A 25,988-nucleotide genomic window follows, 5' to 3' on the forward strand; every position below is an offset into this window, starting at 1 on the left:
CATGTCTTCTGAGGAAGGTGTCCAGACCTTGTCAGAGCAGATCAGTGCTGGGAGGAATCACAAGATGGAAAAACCCTGGTGTTACATACTCAATGAGTGAACCTGGAGCTCAGAGCTTTTAACAGCAGGAAAACTTGCACAAACTACCAAGCTAATTGAAAATGAATGAGGACTATATTTGGGGGGAAGGGAAAGGAGAGTGCCATGTCATGTGTTTTGGGCCTAGATTTGCTGAGGTAAGGATGGGGAAGCTGAGAAATTTTCAGTTCCCTTTTCACCCAGTACTGACCTTGCACCATATGCTACTGCCCTGCATGAGCATGGCTGCAGCTCTCCATTCCCCTCAAATCCTTCGTTCTGCACCACCCCTGGAACTGCTGATGCCAGCAGCTTCTGCAGCATGAGGTCTTCAGGGCTGGCTGCCATGGGTCCCACAGGGACAGACTGGATCCTGTCTGCCTCCCTGGAGTGCAGCCTGGCAGCCAGCACAGCCCTCCCTGCATGGCTGTCACCATGCTTGTGAAGCCCTCACAATATAGGCAGGAGATTTTTTTTCTCTGATCTTTCCTAGCTCACATCCTGCAATTCAGAGCTGTTAAGGTAAAAGTGTGGCTCTACACAGCACTCAGGCCACAAACAGCAAAGTGACCCTGCTGTTAGGCTGCTGACCCAAACAGAGATGATTCATGGCCTTGTGGGTGAAGTCAGGGCCCAGCAGGAGGGTGTGTGTGACATGCTCAGCTGCTTCCCCATGCTTTCCTTGCTTCACCCACTGATATAAAAAAGCCAGTAATTCTTACAAATTTGGTGTGCTAAAGCCAAAGGCATTCCTCCTCCCTGCCAAGTCCCTGGAGGACAAAGAGATGCTGGATGGAGGCACAGACAGAGAGGACAGAACTGACAGCAGCACTGCAGTCCAGGCAAGATGCAAACAATTAACAGTGACAAGGCAAATCAGGCTGCTGAGTGACAGTGTACTGTAGGGAATGCACTGCAGCTGAAGGCAGGAATTGCATCTACATGTTGCACAGTAATCACACAGATTGACTTACATCCCCCAGAGTAAATTGGTGTCAGCCTGTTGTATTCAGAGAGGCCCCTTTATCGTTATCCAAATGCCTCAAATTTTTATTTTATCATGCCTCTGGCCCCCATACTGTAAAAATTACATGCCAGCATTTCCTTCTACATCAGTTCTTGTTTTCCAGGAGAAAACCAGTGGGTGACAGTTCAGAGACTCATTCTCTCTCTCTGAGCACTGAGCTCCATTCTGATAGCAAAAATGGCATTCCTGGGACATCAGCCTCCCCTCTGTGGTCCCTTTACCATGCTGTAACAACAACAACAACAAAAAGACTCAAGCACAGGCAGGATGTACAACCAGTATTTGCTGAACTGCAAAAGCCAGAGGATCTCCATTTCCAGCACAATCCTGGTTCCTTGCAGCCTGGGATGTCTTAACAGGAACACACATTGGAGAGTATCCCTTGCTAGTGTTACTGACTGGCAGCATTGCACAAACTACTCTTGGATTTACAGGCTAAGGAATTTCATGTTCTCACTCCTTCAGATCCTTTCTTCCTGCCCTGGGTCCTTCACGTTGCTCAGAAACAACTTGCTCTATAGAAGTGGGTAGGCAAACAGTTGGCTGGGGGTTTCTGCTCCTGCAGGCAGGGCCTGGTCTGCCAAAGACCAAAAGGTTATGCAGCTCCTCTGGGTTAAAGCAAGCAGTGAGAGCAGAACAGAGAGACAGCAGGAGGAAGAGTTTCCTTCTCCTGCTGAGTTCACTATTCAGTACCTGCAGCCCTGCATGGCTGCTTATCTGGAAAAGCTGGTACTTTACAAAATTCCTTCTGTTTCATACTGAGATTCCATTGCAGTCACAAGGTTCTCATACTCAGGGCTTTTCCTGTCTTTCATGGTGGTCTTTTCAGGGTTAGAGTACATTTCCTCCTGTTGGCACTTAGCAGGGACTTCCACCTCAGGCTGCAGCAGGGCGACATCTGCAGTTCTGCAGCTGGGACAGAGAGACAGAGGGACAACTAAAGCAGATGGCACTTCATTTACACCTTAGAGACAAGATCTACCACATAATCTGTGAAACAGCAAAATTCATACTATTCTGGTGAGGGCCTGGGGGTCTCTGAAAGACACTAAAAAGTGTTGTTAAAAGAATTACACAAAAAGAAGCTCTGGTTAATAGTGGTAGTATAAACTCTCGTGGCATTATCATGTTATATTCTAAAGTTACCAGTAGACAGTCCAGCCTTTGGAAAGTAAATACCAGAATTATTTGGGAAAAATTGCTACAGATGGCTGTGGCGTGTCTCTGAGCAGGAAAGCAATATGAAGGTGTTGAAGACTGAGATGAGGACAGGGCAGAAGATGTGTTTGTATAATCATATGCTAACAGGAACTCTACAAAGTAGTACTTGGCCAAGCACTAAGACATGTTTCTTATAGAGAAAGGCAAGTGTAGAGGGAACTTTAAGGAAGAGCTGAAAATTTCTGTCTTTTACTTTCCTAAATAATGGCAAACATTTCCCACAGAGAACAGGTTTCCCATGGCATGTGACAGGCACAGCAAAGCACCCAGAGTATCCTTCAGTTTTTCTACCATATTAAAGAACAGTCTGGCTATCTCCTGCGACCACATGCTAAGTCCTCATGTTGCTAACTAAACTGCCAAGGTCTTCAGATCCTCCTCCTGTAAGGCAAATAAATCTTTGCATTTCCCTGAGCAAACAGGCTTTATAGGAACAGATACCAGTACAGTGCCCTCTCTCTTAATGCCCCAAGGAGAAAATTGTACTCACAAAGCAACTTCATAGAGAGGTTCTGAAAAAGAAAAAAAAAAAAGAATCTAAGATATGCATCGACTTGTTTTATGTGTCATAGAACAAAACGTTTTTGGGAATAACCCTCCCACAGGCTTCTCTCTGGAAGGGATCAACCAGGGATGGCAATGATGGGGATGGGAGCGATGGAGATGGGAGTGATGGGGATGGGAACGATGGAAACGGGAGTGATGGGGATGAGAGTGATGGGGATGGGAGTGATGGGGATGGGAGCAATGGAGATGGGAGTGGTGGGGATGGGAACGATGGAGATGGGAGTGATGGGGATGGGACTGTCCCTCCCGCCCGTCCCCTTCTCCCGGGCTGTCCCTCCGCCCGTCCCGGCTGGGTTTGTCGCTGCTCACCGTCCTTCCTCCGCCGCCGCCGCCAGCAGCCCAGCGCGGCCGCCAGCAGCGCGCCCAGCGCGGCGCCGCCCAGCGCGGCCGGCAGCCCGTACAGCAGCGGGGACGGGGCGAGCCGCTGGGAACCTGCGCGATGGGAGAACAGTGGATTTGTCTTTACAAACAAGCTGTGGGGCTGCTGGTAGATAAAACTAGCACTGGGAGATAAAAGAAACAATGGGGAAGATTCCACTGATTGATGAATGGAAAAAGGTATTTGTTTTTGCCAATAAACTTTAGGTTAGCTGATAAATTAAATTAGACGTTGAAAGATGAAAGAAACAATGGAGAAGAAAAACCCCTAAATTCCATAAGAATTAAAAATTAAAAGGGAGGGTTATACATTAGAGGGAAATCTTTGGTATCAGGCGTATTGGGAAGTTTGTACCTCTCAAGTACCTCAGCCAATGGGGAAAGAGAGAAGGGAAATGTGGCCGGGAAATTGGGATAAAAAGAAGGCTGCGTCCTCCAAAAATGTGAGAGATCACAGGGGAATGCCCCATGGCCTCTCCCTTTATTCGAATAAAGTAAAAGGACTCCTCTGTCTCCTTTTTGGACATAAACCTCTGGTGTTTGTGGATTAACTTTCCTAATGGGGGGACAGTGCTGTCACCGCAGCCAGGGGACACGGTGGCTGGGAGCCGCCACTCCCCCCCTGCTTTGGACAGCCTTTAAATCCTAACTGAGAAGGGGCCGAGGCCACCTGGGGGTTCAGGACTTGCTGGCAGTCACTGAATGCCGGGATGGTTCAGTTTGGAAAGGATCTTAAAGGGATAATCTCGTTCCACGCCCTGCTGTGGGCAGGGACACCTCCCACCAACCAGACACTCCAAGCACCGTCTGACCTGGCCTTGGACACTTCCAGGGATGGGGCATCCCTGCGTGAAAACAAACAGCAAACTGCAGGCTGCAAACACCCCCACAACAGGCGTGTGGGCAGGAGTCAGGAGTGCAGCTCCTGCCTGGATAAATGCCTGGGATTTGGCATTGCAGCTGTATCTGCCACAAGCACAGCAGCCAGATGTGGAGCTGGTCTGGGATGATGTTTGCCACCCTGCCCTTGCCAGTGCAAATCTGGTGTTTTCCAGCATGAGACTCCACTCACCTGTGTCTTGGAAAGGCCCCACTGGAGCAGTATCCATCCTGGAGACCCGTGTGGTTGGGACTGGATCTGTCAGTGGAGAATGGTGGATGCATTGCAGCCCCACTGGGCATCAGGAAAATGGGGTCTGCTCTGCCAGCCTAGACTCACCTGTTATCCTGTGTGTGTCTTGCCAGCTGGGCAGCATTTGGCACTCATGTCCCCCTCCCTGAGCTTTGCCCGACAGGTTCCTGGCAGCCCTGGCTGATATGATGCATCATGCCTGACTGCAGCATGGCCTGGGAATGCTTTGGCTTTGCCCTGCTGGCACTTCCCCAGATTTCCAGACTTCCCTCTCTCTCTCAGTCTCCTCGGGTGACTCCCTGGCTGGCCTGGGGGGCTTTGCCATCACCTGCACCATAAACTTCTGGGGTGTGGAAGTCTGTGCGAGGTCTCTTGCCTCAGGTGACCTCCTTCTGAACCTCTGAGGCCTCAGCAGTTCTGGTCCCAGGGGGACACAGAAAACATTTTCTTGTCCCCTCCCATCATCAGGCACATTCTCAAGTAGGGGTGCCAGCCTCTGGTGTTGCCTCTCTGGGTAACAATCAAGACACAATTCATACTCAGCATAAGCATCTGATCTTGCTGTGGAAGAGCAAACTCCCTGCCTTGGTCTTCTCCTGGCACAGAGGTGAATAACCCTGGCCTGGGCACTCACCTGTCACTGTATGCTCCATGTCACTACTGTCTTCCTGACTGGTGGTTGAGTGGTGTCCCCCCGTGGTTCCCACATTCCTCTGCAAGGCTGCTGTTGTTGTGGGCACATCTGCAAGGTGAGGGGGAGGAGAGGCTCACACAAGGAATCCACAAGCCCTCCCTCAAACTGCTCTCCCTGGTCAAGTACATGTTTTCTGTTGGGTCTCAGGAAGCTTTTGCAGCCTTTGTGTCTGCCACTGGAGACAACAGATCTCCCTCCCCTCAGCAGCTTCAATACAGGATCAAATAACAGGCAAAAATACCCTTCAGAAAAGAACCAAACCCAGAATATTCCATCCCATATGATCTGCAGCTTAGGAAATGGCATTTTCAGCAGTGCTAAAATGCATACAGTCCCTCCTACAAAGACAACATATTAGCCCTGCAAGGATTGGAAACTGAGGGAAGGAAGCTCTACTTTCAGAAACACCGAGTTAAAAATTGAGGCATATGGACTGAAGTTCAGTAGTGTCAAGACTCTGTTCCCCAGCAATAAAACCACATGCAAGCACTGGTGGCACACTGCCCCAACACCCCTCCCCTGCCATCAGCTGCCACCGCTCTCACCCTGACCTGTGGTTGAGTGGTGTCCCCCCGTGCTTCCCACATTCCTCTGCAAGGCTGCTGTTGTTGTGGGCACATCTGCAAGGTGAGGAGAAGGAGAGGCTCACGCAGGGGTCTGCCCACCATGGAGATGCTGCTGTGGTGCAGAATTCCCCAGGGGTGGGAGCAGGAGGAAGCAGCCCCATCCCAGCTGGCAGGAGGGGGATGCTGTGCCGGCGGCGCGGGGCAGCAGCTGCAGCACCGAGCCCCGTTCCTGTGCTGCTCCCTCCAGGGTGGCACTGCCGGGAAAAGCACCCAGGGCTTCACCAGAGCTCCGTGCCTGGGAGCTCAGCGGGCTCTGCCTCTTTCCCAGCCACTGGGAGGTGCCTGAGCCTGGCTCTGCCATCAGGGGCTCCACAGCTGGGCTGATGCAGTCACCAGCCAAGGAGAGCTGCAGGTTTTCCACCAGGCGCCCATCATGGAATTGAATAGACTGAAAAAGGCCTCTGAGGCCATTGAGTCCAACCTGTGACACACTGTCCTGCAGAGCCTGGAGGTGTCAGAGCCTGGAATGAAGTGCAGTGTGTCCCCCTGGGACACGCAGCTGGTGGTGGGGAGCAAAGGCCAGCTCGGTTTGTTCTGCCACTGAATGACCACTCCCTTGTTCCTGCTTCTCCAAATAAAGCCCCAACTCCTTGTCTAAACTTGCCGAAGTGCAGTGGGTAACTTTATAGAGGCAGGGAGAACTTCAAAAAACCCACAGAGGAATAAATAAACGAGTGTTTGAAGTAGAAATCCCGTTTTGCATCAGAAAAGAGCAGTTCCTCAAAGAGGAGGAAATTGAACAGAGGAAATGCAGCAGGACACAGGCTGGAGGCAGCGGGCAGGGCTGTGTCAGGGCGCTGAAGGCGTTTGGCATTTCCTCCTTGCCGGGCAGGGCAGGGCAGAGGCTGCGGTTCCTGGGCCCCTGGGCAGAGGGTTTGCCTGGCCGGCACTCACCTGTGACCGTCAGGCGCACGGCATCGCTGCGCTGCACGGCGCCGGCCCCGGCCCTGTTGTGCGCCTCGCAGAAGTACGTGCCGCTGTCCGAGGGCCGCAGGCCGCGCCAGGCCAGCTCGGCCCCGCTGCGCAGGAGCTCGGCCGTGCCCGCCGGGCCGCGGCGGAACCAGCGGTAGCTGATGGGAGGGGAGCCGCCGGCCTCGCAGCTCAGGCTGGTGCTGGCTCCGGCCGGCAGCGTCAGCCCCGGCTCCGCCGCTCTGATGATGGGCTTGGTGGCTGCCACTGCAACACAGAGCACAGGGGGGCCGGGTCACGGAGCCCTGGCTGGGCTGGGCACGCTCCCCCTGCCGCCGCAGATCTCGCTCCCGCTGGCGGTGCCTTCCCCGGAGGATTTAGCTTGGCTCTCACATCACCTCTCTGCCCAGGATGAGCTGAGGTAACCTGTGTGTTAATCCAGGTTGCGCCAGCTGTGCCACCATTGCTGCCGCCCTTTCACAAAATCCTGCTCTCTCGGGTGGGTGGCCCCCTTGCAGAAAGAGATTTTTCTAGCACACATTGAGGATGCTCGGGAGGAGAGAAGGCAGACTTGGCTCACACAACACCCACCTGCTACAAGAACCACAGAGATATTGGCTGCCTGCACAGAACCAGACCTGGATATTATCTCAGATATCATGGGTTCAACTGGCCCATAAACAGATCCAGCTTGGGCTGTACACTAACTGGCTCCCTTCCCCAGTTCATTCCTACACCTCCATGTGTTGGGAAGGATAACCAGCACAGCAAGGGAGGCAGATGCTTCAACCCCCAACCTAGTGTGGTGTGAAAGACTATTCACACCAACACTGGTCCCCCCACCTTCTTTTGGTTTAACCTGGCTGCACAAGAGCAGGACTTTACTGCTGGATTTACCTTTGACAACTTTAACTATAGTGGTCACCTCTTTTGTTATCAAGTTGTTATCTCTGGACCTCCAGACGATTTGACAAGTGTAGTGTCCACTGTCAGGCATTTCAAGGTTCTGAATGAGGAGTGAGGCATCCCCTGGGTTGTGCTTTGGGACGCTGACTCGGCCTCGGAATTTGGAGAGCAGGATGTGGTCACCAGTGCTGTCCCTGTGGAAGATGGTGGAGGTGCCGGAGCCCTGATCCACGCTCCAGCTGAGCGTTTGCTGGGTGAAATCTTCTGTAGGCACATAGGTACATGGGAGAGTGGTGGATGCCATCCAAGTGCCCGTGACCTGGTGGACAGTAGACAGATCCAGGAAGGCTGCAAGGAACAGCAGTGGAAGGGAAGAAATGAGAATGCAGCAGAGGAGGGAAACGTCCACCAGAGAGACAGGACTCACCAGTGCCAGCACCTGGCCAGGTCTCAGATGTGCTGCACACCGCAGCACCAAGCCAGCCCACGCCATCAGACATGGGGAAGTGAACATCTGCCTTGACCTCATGGCTATTTTTATTGAGTTTCTCTCTGGGCACTTGCCAATTCTTAATTCTTTCTCTGTACAGACAGTCTCCTTGTGGGCAGGAACATTTAGGGGTATTCCCTGCAGTACTGAATCTGGAATAGGAATGGTGGATCAAAATCTATCCTTTTGCTTTAGCCTTGGAAAATTTCAGACCTGACCCAGATCAGCACTTGCCAAGTGTTCAGGTAGGCACAGGAGAAGAGTGGGCAGATTTTCTCCACACATTCTCCCAATTTCTCAGGCTGCCTGCCCATGGATCCCACATCTCCTCTGGGACGTGCCTCTTGTAAGTAACAAATCACCTGAATTTCCTTAGACTTGACTTGTCTCTCCCAATACCCCTTATTCTTCTCCCCTTTCCCCTCCCCAGAAAGCCATTGGTTATATCCAGCAGCTTTAGCTCACAAGAAGTTGGTTGAGAGGCAGATCCCAGTAATTTGCAAAGCTGGGTTTTTTATGAAGAAATGGGTAATACATTTCAACCCAATTTTTTAAATGTCAGGAGCAATCCTATGCTTTTGTATACAATGTGTAAGAACACTTTTCTCCTATTTCCCAAAACTATCCTCTGCTGCTGCCAGTGTCAAACATGCCCTGAGAAAGGGTATATTCAGTCAGGGGAGTAGGAACTGAAGCCAAGGTCCCAGTCCCAGCTTTCCTGATGCAACCAGAGAGTCACTAGGCAGGAGATACCAAGAGGAATCAAATGTGCCAGCACCTGCTCTCACAGCTCCTCTTCTTCCCAGGGCCATGCTAACAGAACAATGAGGATGAGTTATTAAATTTAGAATGCATATTCCAGCTTCACCAAGACTGTTTTGAGAGCTGGACACCACAGTGGGTCCCTGCCAAGGGTCCCAAAAAGCTGTTTTCTGCTCTTGTCTTGGGGCAGGGAAGATGACTTGCCCAATACTGCCCCATTTGCTGCACTCTTGAAAGCACCTCGTATCTGATGCCAAAGGAGACTCTCATGAATTCTCAGGCTCTGTGGATAATACAATAAGCTAAAGACTTCCTAACTGACTTGTCAATTAAAAGATTAAAAAAAATAAATGCTATAATTCAAAAGATTTTTGCTATTCTCTTAGTACTCTGATTGTTTTTCTTATACATGGAAGCATTTACTCACCATTGCAGCTGATGAAAGTCATCACAAACACCACTATCCATCCAACTTCTCCCATTCTCCCAGAGGTCCAGGTCTGTCCTCCTTTCCCCAAGAGACTCCCACCCTCCAGGGACCAGACTGCAAGTGAAGAACACTTCCCTTTATTCTGTTCTTTTTCATCTAGGATCCTCTTTCTGAAACATCACGAGTCCATTTCACTGCTGAGTTAGGTGAAGGGTGAAGGAAGGAGAAAGGCTCTATGGATCTTTCCAGTCCCATTTCCTGTCCCCATTCTCTTCTCTTGATGCACCAGGACCCAGCTGCCTTTCTGAGCTGCAAGTGCCCATTGCCAGATCATGTTGAGCATCACAGACTCTCCCAGCTCACATTTCTCCTGCAATAGTCCAGTTCATGGGCAAAATCATGTTTTGAAAGCACACATTGTGTTTGACAAGGAGGTGACTTCTGACTGGCAGCCAAGGGACATTCTGAGTGTGCTCTGTAGGGTATCTTTGAAATTATTTCCAAGAATTATCCTGTGTGATACACAGGATTGATCTGTGCTTACTAATTATTACCACAAGGTGAAGGACTTACAGAAAGATAAGAAACATGAAGAAAAGCAAATCTACTGACCTAGTGAATTCTGTTATAGGTGCTAATAATCAGTAGAGCACCTTTGGGGATTTATTCAATAGCCATGCCTTAGCACATGGTTCTAACAGCTGCAAAACAGTATCTTTGAGCAGGAGGCAGATGTGTCTGAGGGACAGGGAGCTGTTTTCTACTGAAGATGGGAGAGAAAGGTAAATGGGATGGTTTTGCCACAGCCTCATCCCATCACAACAAATGCCTGTCTGCTGGGGCTGAAACATTCACCTTGCAGCTGAAGCCATCCCTGGAAGTGCTGCTCCATGTCAGTGACAGCCTATTCCCTCTCTGCTAGAGTAAGGAGAGCTGGAGATTATCTTCATTTTCCCAGAGTCAGGAGGGTAATGAGAGCTGGGTGGATCTCATTTCAGTCCCAGGCAGAGGCATGCCCACCCGTGGGGCCCGTGCAGACTGGGATTCCAGGTTCCACCCTGCTGATCTCTGTGGTGGAACTTGTCTGGAGCAAAAAGCTAAATGTTGTGCTGCAAGACCTGGTGTAAGAAATTCATCCAGGGCTCTGAGAGCCACCACCAGCTGCCATCCTGCTGAGGAAGACGATGGGGGCAGCCATACCCATTCTTGTCTATGTAAGACATTGAAACTTGATTTTTGCTGACTTTTCTTCTTGACATCTTTGCTGCAGCTGCCAGTGGGTACCACTGTACATGGCCTGGATCCATCTGCCCATGCAGCCCCTGAGAAGAATTTAGTAGTGTTTGAGTCCTGCCTAAAAGCAAGCAAACAAACAAAAAACCACTTGTGAAGTTGCTAGCTGTGTCAATCAAAGAGGGAAATGTGTCAGCTTTCATAGAGATGATTAAAACCCAAATCTTTCCACACCCTGATCCATAACTGGCAGTAGAGCCTTGTCCCAGACAAACAGTCTCCTCCACAGAACAGTTTAAGAGAAGTTGGGTTTTGGGGAACACGCCCTGAAAGAAGTTGAAAACCCAAGCTAAAACTGCTGATAGGATTATTTTTTGAACCGGACATGCAAGACTTCCTGAGGCTCTAATTATGCAGGATTAAAAAAAAAAGACTATTTAACTAAAGCAGAGATGAATAACTGTAGTTCCCCAAATGTGATGTACATGATGTACATGACATCTTTCTCTGCCTGGACACGGACACAGCTCCCTGAGTCACACAGTCAGCCCATTCTCCCTTACTGAAAGGACTCCTCAGAGTTTTGTATCTGAACACAAGAAGAAAAACCTTCAATGTCTCAGCCATGCTGGCTAGATACCTGGTTTATTAAAATGCGGTATTTTATTCCAGTGTCTCTGCTCTGGGTTTAACTTGCTGCTCTCTCCCACGCAGTGCTGCAGGTGAGGCACTGCAGCCTGTCCCCCAGGTACCCACCTTCCTCCCACACACAGGACAGGACACTCTCTCCAGTGTCATTTCTTCAAGTGGCACAGCACAGGCACTCTTTGTTCTGCCATTTCTGCTACTCATCTTGGGCAATCTGCAAGTGACACAGTAAAGTCCCCTGGTCCCCCCATGGTGACTCAGACCCTGTTCATAGGGACCAGCTCTGCTGAGACTACATCTTACATTCATCTTCTGACAGAATTTGCCAATGGCCACAGAAGTTTGCTATCATTTTTCTGGTGATGAACAAGATTCTTAGCATTCAAGGAGATGAAATTCAATACTCAACTATGAGCAAATAATCAAAAAAGTAGATAATCTAAGAAGAAGGGTCTTAAAGTGCTCTTTCTCAACCATGTGCACTCAAAAAAGAAGCAATTTTTGCCTTAGACTTTCTTGTTTGGTCCAGCCATAGCTAACTGACAGATCTGACTCAACAGTGTATTTTGCTAAGTACTTTTTGGATGTCCCTCAGAAGCTGGTTGTGTGATCTCCCCCAGCCATTCACACCACAGTTCTGTCACATCAGATAATCATAGAGTCAGTCATCAAAACATGTCCTTGTTCCACTTCAAGAAACAGAAATTGGTGTAAATTAGCATTTCCCCTTAAAGCTTGTGTGACAGAAGAAACATGATGTACAAGTGCTCTCTGAAAAATTCACTTCCCTTCCCAGGAATTCCCAGGTCAATGACATTAGTTCTGGGTTGCTTTTAGCTTGGCCAAATCCTTGTAAACAGCTCCTGATTGCAGGAAAGTGCCCCATGTGTTCGATGCCTTCTGAGTTCTCGTTTCTTTGCTGGTGCTGCAGGTGGGCTGCGCTCCCCAGGCACCACAGATGTCCCTTACCTGCAGCCACCACGCACCACCGCTGCTGCTCCCTGCAGGCTCCCTCAGCACCAGCTGATGCTGGCTCTTTGCAGGCTGCCCAGCTCCTCCTCCCAGTGCTCTGCAGAGGCTGGCTCAGCTCGGGGTTTGGTAAATCTGCTGCTCTGGGGTGTGTCACAGACATATTCTATGAAAAACCCTTTTGTTAGGATCTTTTCTCCTGAGAAGCTGAGGGGCCTCAGAAACAAAATGTAAACAATGATTATCTGCTGCTGTGGAATGCAACAGGTGCATCTTTGATTGGTCTCATGTGGTTGTTTTTAATTAATGGCCAATCACAGTCCAGCTGTCTTGGACTCTGGTCAGTCACAATATTTTATTATCATTCAATTTCCTTTTCCTTTTCCCTTTCCTTTCGATGAAATACTTTCTTCTATTCTTTTAGCGTAGTTCTAATATATCATTTTCTTTTAATATAATATATATAATAAATAATAAATAAGCCTTCTGAAACATGGAGTCAAGATTCTCATATCTTTCCTCATCCTGGGACCCCTGTGAACACCACCACAGGGATGAGCTGCTGTGACCTCAGCTCATTCTCTGCCACTGCCCAGGGTGCACAGCAGCTGCTCTTCACCCCAGGTACACCCCAGATCAAGCTGGACCTGGACCTTGTCCAGCTGTCCCACAGTGCATGCAGACACAAACCACATGGAGACCAGAATTCATGGAATTATTTTCAGTTTAATGAGCTTTCCTTACAACAGCTGTATTTAATATCATCAGCTCCTGCTGCTGGCTGTCCAGCCAGGATAACACTGCTGTTTAACCACACTGGGAGGGCTGCATTGCCTGTGGCTTTGCAGTGCAGCTGGAATTGAGTGATTTTGGGGCAAGCTGTGGGATTCCTCGCAGCCCTTACCCATGGGGTTCCAGCAGTGAGAGCTCAGTGTGACTGAGCACCCTGTCCCTCGGTGGGACACCCTGCATCTCTGCCTTCCCTCAGTGCTCCCTGCTCCTCTGGCTGGAGCTCTGGCCACATCAGACCCCTCAGATGAAGAGCTCTGCGGGTCATTCCAGGTGGCCACATTCCTCCTCCAGTGGCCACAGCAGTCAGGCTGAGCTCAGGTGGATGGGCTGTGCTCCAGCTCCGGCCACATTTCCTTCCCACCCCTCTGACCTCACACAGCAGAACACGCACTCACACCTCTTTTCTCCACATCTGCGATAAGCTGCATGTACATGTTGGCAGTTTTCTCCATGACAGCACCAGTAGCTGCCATGTATTTCTTTTTCATTCAGAAATCAAGATTTCAGCTCTTGATTTTTAAGTATATTGTTAATAAAGAGAAATAAAACTTGTAGCACAGGAGAAAGTATAAGGTCATTGATAAGTGCCTGGTAGTTTGTGCATTCTGATGAACTTTTAAATCATTAATTCCTCTAATTTCCCATTAGACCTCTGGCTCTCAGCCCTGGGTGAGCAGCACTGTGTTCCACATTTATTTCTGTGTTGCATACAAAGAAGTGCTTTTCCTTGCCCCTTTGAAAGTGCTACCAGATAATTATCATTAATTTCTGCATCCTTTTCAGAGAAGCTGTAAACAAGCTGTAGCCTCTTCACCTTCTCAGCCCTGACCCCCATGGGCACTCTTTGCTCATTTGTTTCTTCTCTTTTTTCTAAGAGACTGTTGGCACAAATGTGGTTTTGTACCAATTATTATTCTTTACAACATTTCTCAGTAACTTTTCTTGCTCTGCTAAACCCAAGATGAGGCCAACATGCACACATAAGTTAGTGACATTCCATAGACTTTATAGTACCACAATCCAGGTTTTTGACCAGAATACCTTTCCATTAGCACCTCATACTCTGTTTGAATTCTGGTGAGTTTTGAACTGATGCTCAGAGGCCTGCAGATGCAGAGCTGCCCTGAGTGTGAGTAGCACAGCTGGGGGCCCATTAATCCAGTGTCTGTGTTACCAACATTTTGCTCATCCCTTGGGTCACTCCCTCTGTTTTACACCTGCCTGCATGGCTTTAATGGGACACAGAATTGCCCTGATTGTTATAAAAAGGTTCCTCCATAACTCTGCATAACAGATTAACTCAGGGCAGTAGAAATTATTCATAACTTACCATTCAGGCCTTTTAAACTGGGAGGAAAGTACTTCTTGAGTATCTAGTGAGGGGCTGTGAGTGGCTTGCTGGCATTCCAGAATGAGCCAGTTGTGCAGAAACGCACACAGCAAAATATGTGAGGCATGTGTAAGCAATCCTACTCCAGACTTATGGAAAAGTACCTAATTTCTTTCAAATAGCCATCGTGCACTTAAAGAGAGAACAGAGAAGATGAGCTCAGTAAGAAAGTGCCTGGTTGCAGTGCCAGAAGCAGCCAGAGCTGTGGCCAGTGTGCCTGGACCTCACTGCAGGGCTCGCAGGGGGATCAAGGGCATCACAAGGACAGCAAGGACATTCCTGCTTCCTGCACTGCTTCTCCTGCTGTGGCAGGTTCCTGAGTTTCTCTTGGCTTTAATCTGCCTTCCACTGTTTCTATAAAATCTGTTATATTAAATCTGTGCAGCATCAGGTGGGCAGGAGGGGAGCCAGCCATTCCCAAGCCAGCCTCATCCTGCCCTGCTCACCCATGGGGAGGTTACACTGAGCACCCCTGGCTCTCCTCCCATCACACAAAGGCTGCAAACACTGCTCCTTTGGGACAGATACAGCAGTAAGATCAGTACAGTGCTCCTAGCCTGGGACCTGCAGCATTCAAAGGGCTTTAGTGGATACAGGTGTGAAAGGGAATCAAGGAAAACAAAATCAGAAATTCTATACAGCAGTCTGTAACTGAAGTTCCTGCATTTTCACTGCAGGGACTGTGGAGGGAGAGCAACCACTGCTTGTCCAACCTATTTGTCAGGGGCAGAAGGGAAAATAAATATGTATTTTGTCTGGGTGAAGGTGCTCCTCAGGACTGGTATCTGCAGAGCATTGCTGGGTCTCAGGAAGTGTCCCCTACTTCATACTCAGATTCCTGGGCGTTTGCCACACAGCCAGACACATCCTTATTTACTTCTTCAGAGACTTTGCTTTCCCCAAGCTCCATCACATAGTGGTTTTCAGTGGCAGAGATGGGTTCCTCATAGTGACCTGTGCTTGAGGAAGCTGCTGCTCTCGAGTTGTGGCTGAAATTAAAAAAACAAAAAGAATAGCAGCCAGAGTAAACAAAGCATCTCCAACCATCAGGATTTCGACAGTATTACAGTCTGACCCAAACCTGTGTAAACTTAGGCCACTGGACTATGGCAATATTCTGAAGGAGAGAATTTTGTCCTTTGCTTTCTGGTGGGCATTGTAGCAGCATCGCTTCCAACCCTGAGAAAGTTTCCAGGGAGAGGCAGCAAAGGGCATGCAAGCAATGAAAGGATTACCACCATTTCTTGCAAAATCACATAATTGCTGAAGAGAAAAAAAGATTTATAAAAAATATTGGAGGAAGTGTAAATTGAGAACTGAAAATAGCTCACATCCACTGTCTGGCTTATGGTATCTAATATTTTTAAAATTAAGGTAGAGCCTCTGAGGAGAAATGTAATCACAGCATTTGTTCCATTGCTCAGGGTTCAAATGTTCTTTAAACTGCTGCCTTACACACTGCTGGGGAGGCCCAGCACTGGGATGCTGGCACAGCCCACTGTAATACTCAAATTAGCAGCACTTTATACCTAGAGAAGTGGTTCTGCTTGTATGTTTTGACCAGATTATGAGGCTTTTCAGTAAAACTTCCACAGGTTACAAGTGGATCAGGATGTGAAACCTGAGTTTAGAAATAGTTATAACTTCCTTCCTAACTATGGTTAGAAGAAACTAATTCAGCCAGGGATGTTTTCAGGATAAAGCAGATTATAACCAGTGGTCTCCAGAAGGGGAGTTCCTTTCCTTTCCATTTGAAAAAACACTGGGAATTTAGCCTTGGAAAAACACAGAGAATTTAGCCTTGGCAACCATCTTCAGTAGCCTCCCCTGGGCTTAGGAGTCAATGAGCAGCCCTTGCTCTCTTCTACAATTCTGATATTGCCATGAAAAAGCTCTTTCTTCTACATTATTTGTTGCTGTGGAAAACCCACAAGCCATTCTACAACGTGCTGTTGAGCTAATTGTGAACTTCTTCACCCAGACTGCTTAAGGGGGTTTTCATTATGACAGCTAATACTAATTTCTGCTCTGATACCTCCCCCCAGGACTCATCAATGTGCTAGAGAAAGGGTTATACTCACAATTTTACATCATAGACTTGAGCTGGAAAAGAAAAATCAGAATTTGTGTCAATAATTTGTATTTACATTCCTTAAAAAAGAATTTGTTTAACTTCTTGGTTTAAGAAAATGACTTCTCAAGGCAGAATAAAAATAACAGCCTCGGATATCATGTCAGGTGGGTGATGACTCAGTTTCCCAGGATTCAGTCCAAGAAAACAAAAACAACTCAGCTATCACACAACTGGGTTATTTTGACCCAATGTCAAAGATAAAGTTGAGGTTAGAAACTAGAAGTCCACAGTTTCCCTATTCATTAGAAGTCAATAAAGAACAGTTTTGAAAGTGGCTATTCTGGATTCCTTAAAAAAAAGGGAAGAAAAATAAGGAAAATGGTAAAATAAATATCTGACAATTTTATTATTAATTGGTAGCATGGAGTCGTAGAAAGGTCATTAGTGAAACAAAGGAGAAAATGAAGTCTGTGGGATCTCATAACTCAAAGCACATCTGTATGGTCCCTGCACAGCTGGTGAGGAGAGGGCTTCAAGGAACATTTGGTCAAGGGGTTTCTGAGCATTCAGTGAATGGATCCTGTGACCAAAGACCAGAGAGGAAACAAATTCACATGGAACAGGGAGAATTGACAGCGACCTCTTCCCTGTGGGTGCCAACTGCAGGAACAGCTGAGCAGCACCTGCTGCCAAAGGCTCTTCCCAGCAGCAGGGCAGGATGAACCCTCTGCCAGGGACTTTAAAGATTTGGAACTGTGAACCTGAGCCCTGGGATGTCTGTGAGGAGCAGTGGGAAACAACAATCCCAAGGCTCTGTGGCAGAGTGAGCCACACACCTTGGGATGGGCTGCAGGGCAGGGATTCAGCTGCCCCAGAGCCAGAGCAGGGATGGAGGGTACAGCTCAGGTGCAGGTCAGAAACACCAGGGCCACTGCTGCCCCAATCCCACAGCTGGTGCATGGAAGACCCTCCTGGCTGCAAGGACTTCTCTGCCTCTTTGGGTCTCCCACCATCTGTGTCATCTGCTGCCTGCTGGTGGCTGCCAGCTCTGCTCCAGGCCCCAAAACCCATTAAAGGTGAAGCCATGCTGGGCATGTGGAAAACATTCAGGTTTTCCAGAACATTCTACTCACCTTCTTTGGGCTTTCTAATGCAAGTGATAAGAGAGATGATAAGGAAAACCACAGCACCACACACCACAGCAATCAGGATGACCATGTACAGGGACAAGCCAGTCCTCTGGAACTCTGAAGCAATACAACAGAGGGATTTCAGACAGGGGAGCCCTCCTGGGTGACAGCAGCAGCAGGGACATGACATTCACCATGTCCCCAAGGCCAGCCCTGCCTGAGCACATGGGGCTGTGTCCCCACAGAGCCTTGGTGCTGTGGTTGTGAGTGGTGTTATGTGTCCCAGCACTGTGTACACCTCACCAAGGGACCCCAGCTGTACAGACAGTGTCCATCCCATGCTGAGGTGACCAGGGATGTGAGCTGGGCAGGATAGCTGCACTGCATGTCATGAAATAAAGCTTGCCATTCAAGGATGCTGCTCAGTTCTGTATGGGAAGTATCTAAAGCATTCACAATGCTGCAAAGCTGGAGGATGTGTAGATCTGCTTGAGGCACACATTGAGGTTTTTCTGCTGTTTCAACTTGGACAGTCCAAGATAAAAATGGACTGACTGCTCAGGAACACAGCAACAACTCTGTGTGCCCCATATGTCAACATTTTTAAAAATTCTTCCATAAAAACATCCAGAATCTTTAAAAGAATCATCATAAATTATCTGGGTCCTTGGAGAACAGCTGTTAATGCAGTTTGCAGCTAAAAAGGCAGAATACTAATTTTGACTACAGAGAATCTGATTTGGGCCCTTAATCTTCTTCTCAGTTTGGTTCTGCTCTTACCCTGAATTGTTTCATTCTTCCCTGGATATCCCACACCACTCTCAGAATTTGTTGCTGTTATGGGCAGATCTGAAAAACAAAGATGAGTTAAAGTCTGACAGTGCATTTCCAACCTCATTTTAGCACCAGGAGATCTGGAATTCGAGCTGTAGGATCAGAAGAGAATGCCTCCAGCCCCTTTACAAGGCAACTACAACTACAGAAATGAGCACTATGTATACACTACACTATAGAGTGCCTGTAGTACCATATGGTCATGGAATGGATACTATATGTAGTATATATACATATGTATAGCCAAACTGCATAGACACACAGCAGGTACCTGTGTGCATTTGCATGTCTGTACACACACACCTGCAGTAGAGGTGGGGCCCCAGGGAGTCCAGGAGATTGCTGAGGTACCTCCAGACACCAGCTCTGTTTCAGGTTTTTCTGCAAGAACAGTCAACACCTGTCAACATCTCCCCTCAGCTTCCACAATCCCCACGTGGTTGCTGGGGCACCATAAATCCAAATGAAACATAATCCAACAAGCAGACCTGCGCGAGTCCAAGCAAAAAGTCCCAAATCCCACAAAAACAAATGGGAAACCACAAGCCCTCCCTCAAACTGCTCTCCCTGGCCAAGTACATGTTTTCTGTTGGGTCTCAGGAAGCTTTTGCAGCCCTTGTGTCTGCCACTGGAGACACCACACCTGCCTCCCCTCAGCAGCTTTTATTCAGGATCAAATAACAGGCAAAAATACCCTTCAGAAAAGAACCAAACCCAGAATATTCCATCCCATATGATCTGCAGCTTAGGAAATGGCATTTTCAGCAGTGCTAAAATGCATACAGTCCCTCCTACAAAGACAACATATTAGCCCTGCAAGGATTGGAAACTGAGGGAAGGAAGCTCTACTTTCAGAAACACCGAGTTAAAAATGGAGGCATATGGACTGAAGTTCAGTAGGGTCAAGACTCTGTTCCCCAGCAATAAAACCACATCCAGGCACTGGTGGCACACTGCCCCAACACCCCTCCCCTGCCATCAGCTGCCACCGCTCTCACCCTGACCTGTGGTTGAGTGGTGTCCCCCCGTGGTTCCCACATTCCTCTGCAAGGCTGCAGTTGTTGTGGGCACATCTGCAAGGTGAGGAGAAGGAGAGGCTCACGCAGGGGTCTGCCCACCATGGAGATGCTGCTGTGGTGCAGAATTCCCCAGGGGTGGGAGCAGGAGGAAGCAGCCCCGTCCCAGCTGGCAGGAGGGGGATGCTGTGCCAGCGGCGAGGGGCAGCAGCTGCAGCACCGAGCCCCGTTCCTGTGCTGCTCCCTCCAGGGTGGCACTGCCGGGAAAAGCACCCAGGGCTTCACCAGAGCTCCGTGCCTGCGAGCTCAGCGGGCACTGCCTCTTTCCCAGCCACTGGGAGGTGCCTGAGCCTGGCTCTGCCATCAGGGGCTTCACAGCTGGGCTGATGCAGTCACCAGCCAAGGAGAGCTGCAGGTTTTCCACCAGGCGCCCATCATGGAATTGAATAGACTGAAAAAAGCCTCTGAGGCCATTGAGTCCAACCTGTGACACACTGTCCTGCAGAGCCTGGAGGTGTCAGAGCCTGGAATGAAGTGCAGTGTGTCCCCCTGGGACACGCAGCTGGTGGTGGGGAGCAAAGGCCAGCTTGGTTTGTTCTGCCACTGAATGACCACTCCCTTGTTCCTGCTTCTCCAAATAAAGCCCCAACTCCTTGTCTAAACTTGCTGAAGTGCAGTGGGTAACTTTACAGAGGCAGGGAGAACTTCAAAAAACCCACAGAGGAATAAATAAAGGAGTGTTTGAAGTAGAAATCCCGTTTTGCATCAGAAAAGAGCAGTTCCTCAAAGAGGAGGAAATTGAACAGAGGAAATGCAGCAGGACACAGGCTGGAGGCAGCGGGCAGGGCTGTGTCAGGGCGCTGAAGGCGTTTGGCATTTCCTCCTTGCCGGGCAGGGCAGGGCAGAGGCTGCGGTTCCTGGGCCCCTGGGCAGAGGGTTTGCCTGGCCGGCACTCACCTGTGACCGTCAGGCGCACGGCATCGCTGCGCTGCACGGCGCCGGCCCCGGCCCTGTTGTGCGCCTCGCAGAAGTACGTGCCGCTGTCCGAGGGCCGCAGGCCGCGCCAGGCCAGCTCGGCCCCGCTGCGCAGGAGCTCGGCCGTGCCCGCCGGGCCGCGGCGGAACCAGCGGTAGCTGATGGGAGGGGAGCCGCCGGCCTCGCAGCTCAGGCTGGTGCTGGCTCCGGCCGGCAGCGTCAGCCCCGGCTCCGCCGCTCTGATGATGGGCTTGGTGGCTGCCACTGCAACACAGAGCACAGGGGGGCCGGGTCACGGAGCCCTGGCTGGGCTGGGCACGCTCCCCCTGCCGCAGCAGCTCCCGCTTCCCAGGAGGAAGGGTTTAGCTCGACTTTAGCATCGCCTCCCTGCACAGGATGAGCTCAACTGTGCCGCACTCTAGCCATTATAATTATACAATATATAATATTATATATAATAATAATATATAAATATATATATAATTATAACATTATATTTTCTGAAAAATCCTTTCCTTACGAATTTTTCTCCTGAGAAGCTGAGAGGCCTCAGGAACAAAATGTAAACAAAGATTATCTGCTGCTGTGGGATGCAACAGGTGCATCTGTGATTGGTCTCATGTGGTTGTTTCTAATTAATGGCCGATCACAGTCCAGCTGTCCAGACTGTCTTGGTCAGTCACAAGACTTTGTTATAATTCTTTTTCTATTCTTAGGATTTAATCAGAAGGCTAGCTTTCTTCTGTTCTTTTAGTATAGTTTTAATATAATATATATAATAAAATAATAAATCAAGCCTTCTGAAACATGGAGTCAGATCCTCATCTCTTCCATCATCCTCAGACCCCTGTGAACACCACCACACTGCACGGGTGTCTGCAGCCTCTGTGCCCCTATAAACCCCCCACACTGGGCAGAGGGAGGGTGAGCACATGCTGGTAAAATTTAGTGAAAGAACAGCAATACAGTATTCCTGGGACTTCCCCATTACTGCATGCCACTGGGAAACATCGAGCCACTGGCTACAGATAGAGCCAGGGCTGAGCTGGTCCTTGAGGAGCCACAGGTCCTCCCTGAGCTGCAGGGTGCTGTGTCCTGGGCAGAATTCCTCTCTGACCTATTTGCTGTTTCTTGCTGGAGGCTGACACTGATCAGCAAAATGCTTCTGCATGCAAACATGCAGTCACTGCCTACCTGCTGTAATTCCCAAAAGCCTTCCTGAGCCAAGCCTTTCCCTCCTGAACAGCCTCCTTCCTGGATTTACCTTTAACAACCTCCAAGCTGGTGGTGATCTCCTTTGCTATCAGGCTGTTGTTGCTGTCTCTCCAGGTGACCTGGCAAGTGTAGGTTCCTTTGTCAGATATCTCCAGGCTCAGGATGATGAGAGACACATTTCCTGGGTCATCCTTCGGGATGCTGACTCTGTCTCTATACTCAGACAGGAGAACCTGGTCCCCGGAGTCATCCCTCCGGATGATGGCACCTGAACCCTCGTCATGCACCACAGTCCAGGTGAGGGTTTGCTGCACGAGGTCCTCCACAGGCACATAGGCACAAGGCAGAGTGACAGAGTCCTTCCAGACCCCTTTGATCTCACTGGGGCCACTCAGCTCCAGAAAAGCTGCAGGAGGAAAGGAAGATGAAAATGAAGCCACAGAGCAGCCAGGGTGAAGGCAGCTCCCAGGTGGTGAAGCCCTAGCAAGAGCATGGCAAGGAGAGCCCACCAGATGAGAATCAGCAGGCAGTGGGGAGTGTGAGGGGTTGGGCTGCCCAAAAATCAGTGTGGCATGAGGATGGGAGGTGGCTGATGGCTGGGCCACTGACTCCTGCCATGGGGGCAGCCTGGCCTCCTGCTCTGCCTGGTGCTTTCCTGCCACCACCAGCCCTGAGAAGAGCACAGGCTCAGAGTTATTGGATAACTCAGGCTTGGGGGAAGGAGCTGGTCTAAAGTCCAACTTGCAGCTCTCTGGTCTCAGCCAGTGTCTGCCCCCAACATCCCCCTTGGGCCTTCTGAGGAACAGCAAAGACTTCCCTCCTCCACTGCCTCTTTCTGAAACACACCATTCTCTCAGCCTAAGCCAAACATGAGAAACTTAAACCACTGGGTAAAGAAACCGAAAACTCTTTTTCCTGTAAAAAAGCAGCCCATTGCCTTTGTGCCAGTACATTTCTCTCACTCTGAGGAGTGAATCTGAGCTCATCCCTCATCCTGAAGCAGAGCTGCCCCTGCCCAGCCCAGCCAGGCAGGGCCCCATCCCAGCCCAGACTCACCATTGCAGTGCAGAAGGGAGCTCAGGAGCACGGCTGCTCGCAGCACCGTTCCCATCCTTCCTGCAGGGCTGCTCCCCCTCCAGCCAGGCTGATCTGCCTTTCCCAGGCTGGGGTAAATCAGGAACTGATTTACCTGCCCTGCCCTGCCTGGGCTCTCTCTGACACCGAGCATCCGAGACAACAGCTGCTGGTTTTTCCTTCCTCTTTATCAGAAAAGTGTCTCAGTGACCACCAGAGGCGTGGGCAGAGCGGAAACTCTGAGGAAGGGTGCGAAGAAGAAAGTTCAGAAATTACATCTAAAGTTTTTTGTATGTTCTGCTATGTTTTTCCCCCTTCTGTTTTTAATTTTTTTTCCCTTTATTTCTTTTGATTCCCAGGCAACCATTTCTTCCTCTTTTCCTCCTTGTGTTGCTTGCTAACAAATAAGGTTTAACATGAAATTACACACACCCACAGGTCTGAGAGAGGACTCATAGGGAGCTGAACGATCTAGGTCCTCATAATTCACTTTCTCACCAGCTTCTGTGACACCCACCACTATGCTTTAAGTTAAGGATCATGAAACTCTTTAAATCTTTACATTACCAGTACAAGACAGATTGTTGTAGGCCTCTTCCAGCTGAAATACTTTATATCATTTATGAGAGGGTGAATTCAGGTATACAGATCTAAAGCCAAAAGTTTCCCAAAAGCTGCAGGCATCTGAGCCACCAATCCCACTGCATCTCACAGATGGATCCTCCCTTCTCACAGAGCAATTTAGCTGCTTGGTTTAATTGGTTAATTGCTTTTAATTACAAGCCCTGATTGGGGCCATACATCCCTCCAGTGCCTTCAGATTACTTGGGAAGCAGGTGAACATGGAGATGCCCAGAGAGAAAAAGAGGAGCTTGTCACAGTCAAAAATCTTTGAGACCATGAAATCATGGTTTCTTTACTGTAATGATATATTACTATTCATTAAATGTTATAGTTAATCTCTATAATTCAGTAATTGAGCACTAGCCATAAGAGAAGTATCTGTTTTTCACTGAAATATCCCTTTCAAGGGATTTCACTGCCTTTTGCTGTTTTCTACAGCTCTCAATTTTTCTTCTGCTCCAGTAAAAGAATCTCTTCTGCTTCCTTGCATTCAGCTGAACTGAAACGAGCCTTTGCTGTTGTTACACCCAAATTCAACTAATTCAATGCAGCCAACCAAATCCCAGCCCCTGGTGTGGACACTCTTGTAGTGCAGGTGGGACATGGTTTGGCTCTGCAGTGGCACAGAGGGATCCTCCCTTGTGGCCCTGTATTCCTCCACCATGGCCATGAGATGCCAGAGCAGCCTGCAGCCACTGGGACAGGGGGAAGCAGCAAAAGCTGCCATGGGCTGCACTGTTCATGTTCTTCTTGGTTCAAGGAAGGAAAAGACCACGTTAAGGTAAATCACTGCACCTCCTTTGCAGGGAACAGAGCTTGCTGGAGGAGGGTAGAAGCCTACATTGACTTGAACTGAGTCAAAGACAGTGGTTTGGCTGGGGTAGAATTAATTGTCCTCACAGTGGCTAATATGGGGTTATGTTTGCATTTGTGCTGAACATGAGGCTGACAATACAGAGATGTTTTTGTTATTGCTGATCAGTGTTTACACAGAGCCAAGGCTTTTTCTGCTTTTTGTATGGCCACACTGGTGAGGGGGCTGGGGACACAGGGGAGATGGGGAGGGGACACAGCCAGGACAGATGACCCCAACTGACCCTGCCACATGATAGCATTGAAAGCTGGGGGGAAGGAGGGGGGACACATGGAGTGTTTGTCTTCCCAAGCCACCATTACACGTGATGGGGCTCTGCTCTCCTGGAGGTGTCTGAACACCTGCCTGCCCTGGGAAGCAGTGAATGAATCCTTTGTTTTTCCTTGCTTGTGTGCCAGCTTTCACTTTCACTATTAATGTCTTTATCTCAACCCAGGTGTTTTCCAGCTTCTACCTTTCTAATTCTCTCCACAATCTCACTGGTGGGAGAGTGAGTGAGTGGCTGTGTGGTGCTTGATTGCTGGCTGGGGTGAAAACGCAACAGGAATGTATCACTAGCAGGATCTGGACCAACCAGGAAGCTGAAACTCAAAGTGTGTGACTAAAAAAGATGTGTAGGTATTTTTTCATGTATTTACATTTACCATGTTGGTTGGGGGGAACAGTGGCAGGAAAAGTTTTATCCTTTATAAAATGCAGCACCAGGCACCTGACTGTGGCAGCAACCCCTGGCTTCTGCTTTGGGCATCTGTGATACCATGATGCTGCTTTTCAAAACAAGAATCTTGTTTTAGGAGACAGCAAAACATTCTGAGCATGGATGGATGAGGTGGCATCACACAGCCCAGGAGAGACAGAGCAAAATCAGTTTTTCTTGTATTCTGGAAAGCTGTTAGCAAGCACACAGGAGATAGGAGCTGATGGCAAGGCTCCCACAGTTGGTGTGGGCAGGGCTGGGTCAGGACAGTGCAAGAGTAGATCTGAAAGGAGCTTGCAAGAGAAACTTGGCACTTTGTCAGTCTGCACCCGCCACGCCCGGGACGTGAACGATAAGGGAGGGCAATCTTTCCTCCCCAGACACAGAGATAAAGCCAGGGAGCCAGGCAGCAGCCACGGGCACTGATGCTGGACAAGGAAGGAAGCTGCTGCTGCTGTGGGGCCCTGCGGTCACGGTGACAAACTGGTGACACCTCAGGCTGCAGAGGGGCAGGGCCCCCACCCAGAATGGCACAGGGGCCTGGCCATGGCCCTCGGGCACAGCCTGGGCAGCAGCTGCACTGGGCTGCAGATTCAGCCAGCTTGTCACAGCAGAGAACTCTGTCCACAGCTCCACATGGCAACTCCACGGCTGTGTCCTTGTCCCTATCCTGAAGAGCAGCATGTTCTGTACAAAGATCCTTTTCCTTGGCAGTGGAAATGATCAACAGCTCCTCACTGCAAGGAAAATCCCACAAAAACTGTAATTCCTGTGGTGCCAGTCACCCTGGGCAGAGTCTGCACAAGGGTGCCAGATCTGGGGTCTGCCTGATGCTACAGATGATCTGGGCTGTTCCATTTCCTTCTTTCCATTCACTATCTCCAGTGAATATTTTAATCCATACCTTATGGAGCTGAGGGCCTTTCCTACTGGGGACTGTGGTGAATAGGTGCAGGTGTGCCCTAAATCTGGTGTATTTTTCAGCACACATGGTATTTTGAGCTTTCACGTCAACTCTTTTGAAAAACCCAGTCCCAGGTGCTGTTCTCCCATGCTCTGGAAACAGGCACCAGGCTTTCCTCATCAGCCTCATCCTGAACCAACAGCAGCTGCATCATGAGACCACGCCCCAGGAGCATGAAAGGTCTTAATTCTGGAGAAATCAGTAAACAGGTTTGAGAAACATTGGCACAAACAGGAACACAAAGAACATACAAGAAACA

At 49.3% G+C, this 25,988-nt stretch overlaps 2 protein-coding genes across 2 annotated transcripts; both read right to left on the minus strand.

Moving 5' to 3' along the window:
• Positions 1–1,100: 1,100 nt before the first annotated feature.
• On the minus strand, positions 1,101–9,375 carry LOC134425906 (carcinoembryonic antigen-related cell adhesion molecule 1-like). The gene is made up of 9 exons (XM_063170926.1): positions 9,218–9,375; positions 7,530–7,886; positions 6,618–6,899; positions 5,649–5,717; positions 5,038–5,145; positions 4,344–4,409; positions 3,203–3,325; positions 2,817–2,838; positions 1,101–2,017 (listed from the first exon to the last, which is right to left on the minus strand). Exons 1-9 carry the CDS (start codon positions 9,270–9,272, stop codon positions 1,840–1,842), a joined length of 1,260 nt encoding a protein of 419 aa, XP_063026996.1. The 5' UTR covers positions 9,273–9,375; the 3' UTR covers positions 1,101–1,839.
• Positions 9,376–12,776: 3,401 nt separating this feature from the next.
• Positions 12,777–22,765, minus strand: LOC134425777 (V-set and immunoglobulin domain-containing protein 4-like). Its single transcript, XM_063170737.1, has 9 exons — positions 22,553–22,765; positions 21,546–21,902; positions 20,264–20,545; positions 19,295–19,363; positions 18,594–18,671; positions 18,237–18,305; positions 17,460–17,573; positions 16,334–16,355; positions 12,777–15,241 (listed from the first exon to the last, which is right to left on the minus strand). The coding sequence occupies exons 1-9, from the start codon at positions 22,722–22,724 to the stop codon at positions 15,058–15,060; spliced, it is 1,347 nt and encodes a 448-aa protein (XP_063026807.1). The 5' UTR covers positions 22,725–22,765; the 3' UTR covers positions 12,777–15,057.
• Between the last annotated feature and the right edge of the window lie 3,223 nt (positions 22,766–25,988).

Source organism: Melospiza melodia, chromosome 16 (genome assembly GCF_035770615.1).
Source record: "Melospiza melodia melodia isolate bMelMel2 chromosome 16, bMelMel2.pri, whole genome shotgun sequence".
Classification (NCBI taxonomy): Eukaryota; Metazoa; Chordata; class Aves; order Passeriformes; family Passerellidae; genus Melospiza; species Melospiza melodia.